Genomic DNA, 12285 nt, shown 5'->3' with positions numbered 1-12285 from the left:
GAAAATGCCATCTGGCTCTGCTGGCCAATGTGTCCTAGTTGGTATTTGACAATTTTATTTCTTCTTGAGAGCAGCCTTTCTCCAGCCCATTTAAAAAAAAAAAATCCATGGGCAATGTACACAACCTTGACATTCCAGCAGTTACTGTGTCAAATTATGACTAACAGAAGATATTCACTACCTGCTTTGAGTTATTTTTCTGGGTGGGAAATAAAATCACAGACAAGGATTCTTGTTTGCTGTGAGTTCACAGAGGGCCCCAGCACCTGGATGTAAGCTCTAGCCACCACATCTAACAAAGGAAAAAATAAGTCTCAGGATGGCCACCATTTCTCTTCCGTTTCTAGGTCCGCAAAGCACAGAGTTATTTGATCTCCATTCCCTACCAAAAGCCATACCTCTAATCTGTGACTTAATGAGTGACTCTGATGAAAAGCGGCACACGCAAGACCAGCTGCAGCTCCCAGGCCGTGTGTCCAAAACAAGAGACAGCAGTAAGGCAGCAGAAAGCTCCTTGCTAGCTTCTTTTAAAGTTACAGTTCTTAAATTAGAGAGAGATACGTAAGAGAGATTCATGAGTTTCGCTATCCTTTCCTAAGCTAACCCATTATTATCTAAACGAGCTCTGGGAACACTACTTCTGCTCGAGCTGTTACAAGCCCCAGTAATGTCTTCAGTGGTACCTGTTGCTGTTTGACACTCAGGGTTTCCAGGAGATGAGACACACACTGCTTGATGGCCTACCCACAGCACTTTGTGGTCAGGGCTCTACACTTTAGTTGTTCCAAATGAAGTGGAACATGTTTGTACCTCATTAGGTGAGGCATGCTAAGCTGTTCCATCTTGTTTCATCTCACACTAACTTGGCAAAAGCAGAAGTTACCCAGGGACATCTTATACTTGAGTTCTCCGCTTACCAGTACCACGCAACTGGTAGAGTTTGCATATTTTAAAGATACTGGATTTCTATTGTGTTGCTTAATGTATATAACCTAAATGCCTTATGTCAGCAAATATAGCTAGTTCTTCACTTATACAATGTGTACATTTGTGACTACCCATCCTCCCATGGAAACTTTTGTGTGGCTTACATATTTTTTGACCTTGGGCTCAAGACCTGCTCAAGGACTGCAAGGTATGTGGTCTTCACTACTGCATATGCATGCTGCCTTCTTAGTATCTTACACCAACAACTGTCCAACCTTATTAAGCAGTATCACAAGACAGACAAGGCCCTCCCTTTAAATATCCACAGCACCACAGGAATTTTTCAAGATTTAAGCTGCCATTGTTAAAAACTATTATCTCCATGTAAAGACCATGACAAATTTGAGGAACTTGATTTCACTCAAGAATCAAGTTTTGAAAGCTAGAGTCAGTGTCACATTAATAAAACTGGAAGTAAAAAATTACTCAAGAGCCCACATGAAAGGATAACATTAAGCAATAAGAACTTGACAATAAGAGACTTCTTTTTTTTTAAAAAAGTGGTTACAAATAATTAAAAGTAGCAAGGCAGCAGCAGGCGGAAGCTGTGGTTCAATCTTAAGTCTAGTGCCAGAACAAATGCTCTCGAGCTTGCAATAGCACAATCAGCTCCATAGGTTCCTTCAGATGCTGGCTTTCTCAGGGGCTGAAGCATAGCCTATGCTTTGATGGGAAAGTTTAGACCTAGACATAGTTGAAATGGTTAGGTGGTGTGCTTAGGAGGATATGAAAGTCACTCCTTGGCTGACAGGCACCAGCAGTCACTCTATGATAGATGGGCTTTATTCACAGGAGTCATTGCTGCTCACAGCCATCTCCACTGTCGCAGCACAAAAAAAACCTAGGCTGCCATTTTTCACCATATGACCCAAGTTTCTGTTAGCCAGATACTTAAAATACTAGAAAAGCCTGCACTGTGCTCCCCATCACACCAGCTGAATTCACACAAGCTCCTGTTGACTCAGAGGCCAGAGGTAGCATTTCTTAGGAACAAGAAGTAGTTTTCAAGAAAGTGAACCTACACAGCCCATGACATCATTTATTCATTACACTGTTTTTTGGGGTACACTGTCATGAGTGGGAATGCTGCGAGGCATTCTCAAAACAGCCTTGAAACACGGGAGCCTGAGTGAGAGGAGTTTCTGGCCCTGTGTTATCTCCCACTTACAGCATCTGCCACATCTCCAGTGTGAATTGGAAGCCATGTGGCCTCAAGCCATGTTCTCACCAGAGCTCTGCTCTGTCCATTTGGGCTATGCACTATTCCCATGGCACATTTCCTCTGCATTCGTTACATGAGAAGCTTCATCGCCCTTTTTTTTTTCCTGCAGAATACAGCAGCTCCTTAGATCCAAGTTATGCCCAATTTTTAAAACATATATAGAGAGCGCAGGGTATTAAAGGATGGTTTTAGAAGGCATTTAGTGTCACATCTGAACTTGCTAACTTGGAAATTTGAACATGTGCTTGGAATTTAAACACGTACAACGTACTCAGATGTATAACACCCAAGGTATAAAACAGACTGTATCAGCAGAAGAGCGCCAGCAAAAAGGGATTTCAGTCCCAGGCTAAGTATCACCTTCCCAAGAGAGAATGGGGATGTATACATAAATGCTTTTAAACAAACACAATACACTCCTCTTGCATGAGGAAGCACTGAGGAGTGCTTCTAATTCTTCAACTGTGTATTTCCAAGTGATTTTCAGGGACTGCTCGCCAGTGCTGTGGGGTAATCCAGTCCAGAAAGCAAACGTACACAGGACAAAATAGGAAGTTGTCCATTACAGCAAAACAGAAAAGGATTAGGAGGAAAGTTTCTGGCCATCCAGGGAACTGCTGCTTCCAGGAAAGACGACCCTCCTTGCCCCAGAGCTATATGCTCACCCTCTATACTTAATAAATGTATATGACCACCCGCGTCTTTGGTTTAACTTCAGTTTCACAACAAAATTTACTCTCATCCAATGCTTACAGGCCAGGTAGAACAAAGCGTAAATAAGTCCCAGTTAGAGACACATCTATCCCCCATCACAACTCATTTGGCCTCATTCTACACCTATCAGCAGATTCTAGGTCTGTCAGTCTTTGGTTTATAGCCAGATGGTGAAGATGGGCTTTCTTAAGAATTCAATTATGTTCAGCCTCAGCTGATTCTTACTGAAAAGAACAACAGCTCAGTGATTTCTCAGGGCAGTAAAGCAAAGCATGCTTCCTACAAGTGATGTATCAAGAGGAAGGCCAGTAAATAAAAAACCCTGCACCACAAAAAAAACACACACTCAAAAAACATCACCCCCCCTCAGCAAACCCCACATTCAATTGCTTTTTAAATCATAGCACTATGATGAAGCAGAGTCTTGAAACACGTGAGAGAAATTAGTGCTGGGGAGGTCTCATTTGGCAAGAGAAGTAGATGCTGGACAGCAGTGAACTTGGCACTTGGCTGCATGCAGTGCTGCTACGCTTAGCTAGAAGCTGGGAGGAAGGGAACAGTAAGGGGCAGGCTTCAAGGTGAAAACTCTGGTTTGAAATGAGAAATTACTATCTAACATTTTCTTTTAATGTCCTTTTACATCCTTCACAAACTTTAGCTCTGAGTACCAAGAGGCAACTTCATGCAGTCACTCGCACAGAAAGCTACCACTTCCCAGGATCACCCAGGTCAAGACGTGAACCGATACCTGCTGGAAATCTTTCTAGCAGTTTTAGATGGCCACAGTTCCTGAACTTTCTGACAAAGCACCACTCAGCCTTCAGCTTCCCTCCCTCCACCCCCCCCCTTTTCCTTTTTTAAATGGAGAAGCACATCTAGGCTGACAAATAAGTTTATGCACTCCCTACTATGGCCCATAGGACCCCAACCCAGTCCCAAACTAAAATTTAAAGATTAGTCCGTCTCAAAGAATTTAAGCCACAAGTTTCATTTTCAAAGGAAAAATGCCAGTAAATTAAAGACAAAGTGTTCAGATTTATTTGGAAATTCACAGTTTCTAATGGCACTACAGCTCTGTAGTTACATACTCTTGTTCCACAACATTGTATGCTGCACTCAGGTGGTAAGTATTTTCCTCATCCAGGTTTGAAACGTTCAACACGTCTGGTTCATGTGCTCTGACTGGCTAATTGTGCAGATCAACTCCAAAAGTACATCACCTTAAAGTATTCATAAACTAACAAGAAAGCAGCAAAAAAAACCAAAGGCTTTAAATAAGTCACATTACATACAATACCTAGGAAAGGCATTAGATCAGTTAAAAAAGGTACCACTAAAAGTGCTCAATAAGTTAACTTATTTTTTACAACATGAATCTGTAACACCTGTCAAAAGGAATAACCTTTTGTTCCACTCACTCAGATATGCAGTCATCATTTTAGCAATCACACATCCTATACTATCCAAATATACAATCACAGTCAAAATAAAAAAACACTTGGATATGAAAATACCAACCATACAAACACTGCACATTTGTTAGCCAATACAAAAGCAAACGTTACAGAAATACCCACTTTGAACCAGCCTGACTGGTCAGACTTCAAGGCTTTGCAAACTCAAGACATCCCGAGCTGGCTCAGAGAACGGCCCAGCCGCACCAGCTCACCCTCACACTCTTCAGCTGAGCTCTGCCCTGAACTCTCAGCACAGAAACGATGAGCATTCCTCAACCACTTCCTTCAGAGACCTACAGCAGGCAATTTAGGTAACAAATGCACTCACCAGCCTAGGATCCCATCGTACACAGGCAATCCTCATGAGCCACGATCATTCATTTAGTACATCAGACTACAGCTCTGACTTGTAACTGAAGGTGGAAATAAACATGATTACCATCCCTAGTGAGGTATTTTCCCCAACTGAGTTTGCAAAACCAGAATCTAGTCAGGCAAGTCCATCTATTAGTATGTTTACAGTATCCAATCCACATTACTGAGTCCAGCTGAAGGCCAACACATGTCCCTTTACAGCACTGTAGTGTTGCATCTTCAAAAAAAGCTAGAGAAATTACAAAAGAAATCAAATGACAAACAACTGTATCTCCCCTCTTCCAGTGGCATTATAAATAGACAAAAGGCACATAAATATGGGAAGGTGCAAGAAATAGGAACAAAGCTAAAGGAAGAGGATTAGGCTTTTATCCCTATTCCACCCAACAAACTGGGCTTCAAAAAATCTCTGCCCCAGGAACTGTGAAAAAAAACCTTTATAAAATGAACCCTGCCCTCCCTCCCCCCAAGCTGTTCTCATAGGAAATTATCAGCCTTGTAAAGCTGCAGCTTATAGCCAAGATTGACACAATCCCATCTATTTAAAAAGGCAGAAACCAAATTTCTGAATACTTTCCAATGAGTTGAGATCTTCATCTCCCACTATCCTCCCACAGAATACCACAGACTGTTCTCAAATGAACAAACACTCTCCTGTTTGAGAAGTTCAGCTAGTTTTAGATGTGTCCAGAAACTGCCGTGACACCAAGTGTTCCCACTGTTATATCTTTGTTTCCTTTGATTATGTCATGCAGGCTTGGCATTGACCCTGACTTAGTCTGTATTAGAGTTTTTATGAGCTTCCCTTGGTCTGAAACTTTAGACCGTCTTCGTTTTATAGCCCTCTTCTCAGTTTTTGTCTTTTGGGTCTGTCCGTTGCACAGACTCGTACACGCTGAAATGCCACAAAAATAGGACTCCTCAGACTGCGATGACGTTTCGGAGCTTCCTTCAGATGGAGGACCCTTATATGAAGAGTGATAAACTTCCCCAATGTTAGAAAAGTCCCTCTGGTTCGTAAACGGCTTCCTTCCTTTAATTTCCCCGTTGGCTACTGGATGCAGAGGCTCTGTTGTTGGCTTAATAGTCTCTATTTTTTCACTTTTGTATTTACAACGCTTTTTCTGAAACCACAAGTAAAAAGAGAAACAGTTAGGTTCTGGAAGGCAAGCAGAGCGTAAAAACCAAGCCTCAGCAGGGGCGTGCGCAGGGGAGGGCAGCGGAGGCATGCACCACCTGCCGGCAGCAGCATGCTCAGCTCAGCCTGCGCCTCCCACAGCCACCGTACCTTCTTCTCCGGGGAAAACTTCAGGGGCTCCACAATGTACAGGTCCTCTGGATCCGCTGTAAGAGAGGGTACATAAATTTAGCAGTCCTGACACTGCCAGCTCTAGAGCAACGCGATTCTAAATAAAAAACCCTATGACAAAATATTCCACTTATCACGTACGTTTTTGCTCCCTGTTACAAGTTAATGGGGGTACAACACATGAACAGTGAAAGTGAATCAACACTGAGAAATTCCTCTATGCTGCCACGGCAGCTGTCAGTGATATACACTTGACCTCCTGACACATTAGGCACATAGGCCACATTCTTTGGGGAAAAGGAACAATAGTCAGCAAAATTTAGCTTCTATGAAAACAAACTGTTACGAAGTGTTTAATGTGCAGCCTGCTCATGGCAGGACAGATACTAGAAGCACATGTACCTATCAAGGACACAGATGTTCAGATTCACGTAAGACCTGTCTGGCACTCCTCCATCAGGGCTTTGTAAATGACTCCTCCAAGCCACAGCAGGGGGGAATTCGGAAAAAGCGTATTTTGCACAAAAATATTCTATGCCTTAGCTAGTCTCTATTGCAACATGTTCCCAAATTCAACTCACAAGTTGTCACGCAGTTTTATTCACAGTACAAAAACCCACACAGCAAGTTTGCTGCACGCACCCAGAAAAGCAGTGTCAGCTGCATACTTGGTAGTTACTATAACCTGCAACACTTCTGGTCTTGATGATGATGAAGGCCATGAAATCAAAATTCAGTTGTCCCGAGTGTAACATGAATACTGAAAAGACCAGATCACTCCTCATACCCAAGCCAAGATAAATAGCCTAAGTTTTCTACTACAGTTGATAAATTTGGATCCTAAATATCTGCCAAATTTCAAAGACAGGGTATCAAGACTTCCGAGAAGTAGGGCATTCAGACTTCCCACGTCCGACATTCAAAAAAAAAAAAAAGTCACTTTCTGCAAGCTTCATAGCTTTGTAGATGTGAATGCCTGCATGGATTGCTACTCATCACAAGAAACCACCTGTGGAGCCGAAATGATAGCAAAGACTACATTTAATGTTTTAGCATAATTTAGCACAGTTCTGTGAGGATCTGGTAACTTGTTCATGAACCACCTTGTCCTACAGAATGTATACGTGAACTACTGTAATCCAGTGTCCTTTGACATTAACCTGCAATTCCATTTTCATACACTTGCAGTAACACACATGTTGTATAGCTCTAATAGAGTAACACTAAGGACTAGATGTATGATATGTGAAGAATACCTTCTTTACCAGCTAGCTGAAAAGACTGTGATCTGACCAGTGGAAGAGAAGTTCTCCTTTTCAAATTCATATCATCATAGGAGGAAAAACACCTAGGAAACAAAATCCACAAAGCTTTTTTTAAACATTTTTCTCAGGACTTTGTCATACGCGTTTTTCATTAAGAAACATCTTTGGCAGAAGGACAGATTTGCTGAGGTGCCCAAGAAATCCTGGCAAACAGACACAGGACTGTATTTGCAACAAGCTACCAAGGCATGTTAAGCATGTAGCCCCAAAATGCTCCTAGGAGTGTGTTAGTACACAGCAGTAATGGCTCTTTGCTATCAATTTTGAGTTTGCAGAAAGAAGATGCAAAATTAAAGCAGATGTGCTAGTCCCAGCATATTTAGGAAGTATCAGTAAAAGCTGCAAGAACCATTAAGTCTCAAATATAAATTCATTACCTTTTGGGGCTAGGGTAGTGATTACTTTTGGGAATTTTTGAGAGGTAATCTTCACAGAACTGAGAAGTGCTTCTGCACCGCTGCACACAAAGCACCAAGCCCAGAATGACGCAGAGGACCAGAGAAATCACAAGGTAGGTCTGCCGATCAGAAACCTGAAAGAATTTGATAACTTGTTGTTAAAGACAAAGAATAATTTGTGCTATTATGCTCATGTTTTAAACATTAAAATCTTAAAAGAACATAATCGACATGTTCTCAAGCCACTTTCCCTCGACTTCATTAATCACTCATTCAAATTTGAGTATTTTTTCAGAGGTTTGATGTAGCCTATTGGCTACACAGCATTCAAGGACTGAAGGCTGAAAACAACTAGCTGGTAACACAGGACAAGATTTCAACTTGTGTTGAACTAGTACCACTAGTATGGTACCACCATAAGTTAAAGCAGCAGCCTCCCCTTGCAAAGAGCATTCAAACCTATCTGAAAGTAATATACTTTCTGTAAGAAAGTGCACTAAAAGTAACTTCTCTGTTTTACAATTGACACGAATGTAATACTATCTCAATTTTATGTGATGCTTTTCATTAGCTGACATTGCAGTACTTCACAGAATAAATACCATTATATTCACTTGATTCAATGGATTTCATCTTTCTAAATACTCTTCCATCTCACAACCTAGCAGAAGGATTTTTTCATGTATGTTCATTTCTGAAGACTGACAGATGAAGCTTACTAGAATTATACGGAAGCTGAAGTCCAAGGGCGTTTTGCAGATAGTGTTTAAAAAAATGAATGGCACAGTTGTTTTCCTATTAAAAAAAAAAATACCTTAAACACACTAAGAGATCTTAGAAGTCATGCAAAGACTTTAGAAAAGACAAGGAACACAACTTCCCATTTTGTAACAAGCAAGTGTCTCAGACTAATAGACTCAGGTGACCAGAGTTCAATTCCAGGAAAGCCATGTGTTCAAATTCCAGGACACTCATCTAACATACCCTCATGATCATCACCGTCAAATCCTGGTTAAAACCACAGCACTCATGAACAGGTGCTTAGCCAGGCAGGCATCAAAGGAGTCTCACTTAAGTGTTAGGAAACAGCTCAAGAGATGTCTTTGGCAACATGCACAAAAAAAGGTCATGTTTATGGTACTGTTTGAAATCCCAGGCTGGAGAATGTAAACACTTGAGAGAACATGCTCCTAATATTGTTGCCAAGATTCCCCTAACCTCCAAAGATAAGAATAGCCAGAGGTAAAAGAAGAAGGGTGTCTTAGCCTCTCATTCAGTAGCTAAGAGTGCAACCCTCCACACAGTCATCTGTTATTACAGCCCAGTTCTAACAGTGCCCAGCACACTCTTGCACACCAAACCTCCTATGGCAAAAATCTGTTAATATTTAAGTGGACAATGTAAGTGCTGGACACCGCAAATTGTCCCATTTTACTGATGTTGTGTAACAAAGCCATGCAATACAACTAGTTATATAATGCAGCAAGTGCCAGAGAAGTTCTTGAAGCATGAACTTTTATCATTCCCTCTAACACGTCAAACATTCTGTATGTGCAACAAATCCTATTTACTGCCATTTCAGTCAGTGGTTAGTCTTCTAATTTCATTAAGAGTTTTTTTAATTTCACAGAACAATACCAATTCCAACACACTACAGAAAGGCTGAGATATTAAGTTATTCTAACTAGGTTTTATTTTTATTAGCTCAGACTACAATCACAGGGCTAGTAGGGCTGTACTAGAAATTATTACCAATCTTGCTGTGCATAAGACAGCTCAAGCTACTCAAACTTTCCTCCCCTTCCTTGACCAGCTGCTAAAGTAGGCTGAAAGCAACACTACAGACAACTTCTCAGACAAAAAGCTTCATTTAAAGACTCCAGACCTCTTCAAAGTGGGGTATGTTTATGCATCTGTTTCCTTTGTATTCTCGTGCCATATTGCTGAATTGTAATTACCTCACGTTTTAATTCCGCGACAGTTGTTGACAGATTGGAAGCTAGCTGCGTCATGTTGCTGAGCTGTGCTTGCAACAGCTGGATTGCTTCTGTTTGCCGCTGATCCTGTATTAAAGAGAGTCATGGCCATGCTATTTAGTTGTCAGGTTCCCACTATCATATACTCTCACCTGGACCAAGTTAGCATTCTGACACAGCCAGGCATTTTGTAGTCACATGACCTATTCATCATTGTTTTCAACACAACTTTCATGTAACATGTGAAACTGCTTAAGCAGCATTAGTCACATACACACTTCAAAACAGCAATGTTTTTACTTATCAAACAACTTTTTGTAACATTACGCCAAGTGCATTTCATTACAGTGATTTCTGCTAGCTTCATTAAAGGCAGATTAAGTTGCCAGCTCCATGCAATGACTATCAGGAAGCTGAGTATTCTCATGTTACAAAATACACATGCAGGTGACCAGCCAGAGCTAAAGCCTAGTCACTGAGGTATAGCTTCTGCTCTGGGATCAGGTGGCCAGCCACTTAACAATAGGAGCCCAAGCCAACCAGGTACAAGTCCTTTGCGACTATCATCGCCTGGAAAGAGCCCTAACATGATCCTTAATCTTGTGAGAAATTAAGAAACAAGAGGAGAATATCAGGGATGTTAACCATGAGGAGCACCTCAGACTCACCAGCATTTGACACTATTTGAAAAAAGCAGAAAAGAGCATCCATACAGTCTCAGGGAAGCTGCCATTTTTAGCAGCTTTTGATGGATGAGCAAACTACTCCTCCTATGACCAGCTGACCCACCCAGTGGATGAGGGAAAGGCTGTGGATGTTGTCTACCTGGACTTTAGTAAAGCCTTTGACAGTGTCTCCCACAGCATTCTCCTACAGAAACTGGTGGCTTGTGGCTTAGACAGGTTTACTCTTTGCTGGGTAAAGAATTGGATGGATGGTCGAGCCCAGAGAGTTGTGGTGAATGGCGTTAAATCCACACAAGCGGTGTTCCCTAGGGCTCGGTTCTGGGGTCGGTCTTGTTCAGTATCTTTACTGATGACCTGGATGAGGGGATTGAGTGCTCCCTCAGTAAGTTTGCAGATGACACCAAGCCGGGTGGGAGTGTTCATCTGCTGGAGGGTAGGAGGGCTCTGCAGAAGGATCTGGACAGGCTGGATTGATGGGTCGAGGTCAACTGTATGAGATTTAATAAGGCCAAGTGCCAGGTCCTGCACTTCGGTCACAACAACCCCATGCAACGCTACAGGCTTGGGGAGGAGTGGATGGAGAGCTGCCCAGCAGAAAGGGACCTGGGGGTGCTGGCTGACAGCCAGCTGAACATGAGCCAGCAGTGTGCCCAGGTGGCCAAGAAGGCCAGCAGTGTCCTGGCCTGTATCAGAACTACTGTGGCCAGCAGGAGTAGGGAAGTGATTGTACCCCTGTACTTGGCACTGGTGAGGCCACACCTCGAATACTGTGTTCGGTTTTGGGCCCCTCACTACAAGAAGGATGTTGAGGTGCTGGAGCGCGTCCAAAGAAGGGCAACAAAGCTGGTGAGGGGTCTGGAGCACAAGTCTTATGAGGAGCGGCTGAGGGAACTGGGGTCTGGAGGAGGCTGAGGGGAGACCTCATCGCTCTCTACAACTACTTGAAAGGGGGTTGTGGTGAGGTGGGTGTTGGTCTCTTCTCTCGAGTAACTAGCGATAGGACAAGAGGAAATGGCCTCAAGTTGCACCAGGGGACGTTTAGATTGGATATTAGGAAAAAATTCTTCACCGAGAGAGTGGTCAAGCATTGGAACAGGCTGCGCAGGGAGGTGGTGGAGTCACCACCTCTGGAAGTGTTCAAACAATGTGTGGATGTGGCACTTCGGGACATGGTTTAGTGGGCATGGTGGCACTGGATTAATGGTTGGACTTGATGATCTCGAAGGTCCTTTCCAACCTTAATGATTCTGTGATACACGCCTGGGACTGTACTTCAGAAATTTTCAGACAGTTTGGGATTAAGCCTGCTATGCCACATGCACAGTTGCTTTAGTGATTATTCAGCACTGCTAGTAGTGCTCTATTTCACAGCTGCTTAGGAAAGTTAGGATGGCAGAGCCAGGAAAACCTCTCCTTCAGTTCCCACTTCTTTAAATCACATCTTGAAGAATGAACTAAAGCTTTTGTTATATGCATTATACTTTCAAATGCAAATTTGGCATAAGCCATTTCTGTACCCCTCTTCCTTTCTAGAGGTTAGGTCTCTTCAGGGATGTCAGGGCAATACTTTAAATCAGAGATGAAAACCAAACCAAGTTCAAAAGTAAAAAAATGGTTTTGAGTGCAGCTACAACGAAGAAACAAGGGTTGGGAACGACCTGGATAAATGTCTTTGTCAATTAAAAAGTTAAGAGTTTTAGCCATTACCAGCTGACAACAGATTTTTTTCTTCAAATACAAAATGAGGAAGCAGAGCTGGAAATGGCTTTATTCTATAACAACTGGGAGGGAACATACCTATAAAATTTATTACCGAGAAAAAAATTGGGAAGCATG

The 12285-nt window shown here is 42.3% G+C and overlaps 1 protein-coding gene across 1 annotated transcript in view; it reads right to left on the bottom strand.

Annotated features, from left to right (window-relative positions):
* Nucleotides 1-5432: 5432 nt before the first annotated feature.
* Nucleotides 5433-12285, bottom strand: part of SUCO (SUN domain containing ossification factor) — a gene marked incomplete at both ends in the record, with an annotated part of 42894 nt that continues 36041 nt past the window's right edge. The window contains 5 exons of the mRNA XM_082003140.1: nt 5433-5879; nt 6044-6099; nt 7321-7412; nt 7767-7921; nt 9746-9850. Coding sequence (XP_081859266.1) covers nt 5433-5879; nt 6044-6099; nt 7321-7412; nt 7767-7921; nt 9746-9850 — 855 coding nt within the window. The remainder of the gene's footprint in view (nt 5880-6043; nt 6100-7320; nt 7413-7766; nt 7922-9745; nt 9851-12285) is intronic.

The sequence above is a fragment of the Phaethon aethereus genome (assembly GCF_964289735.1).
Source record: "Phaethon aethereus genome assembly, chromosome: 8".
NCBI classification, from domain to species: domain Eukaryota; kingdom Metazoa; phylum Chordata; class Aves; order Phaethontiformes; family Phaethontidae; genus Phaethon; species Phaethon aethereus.
The sequence above is the reverse complement of the archived record's forward strand: the minus strand, read 5'-3'. Positions and strand labels throughout refer to the sequence as shown.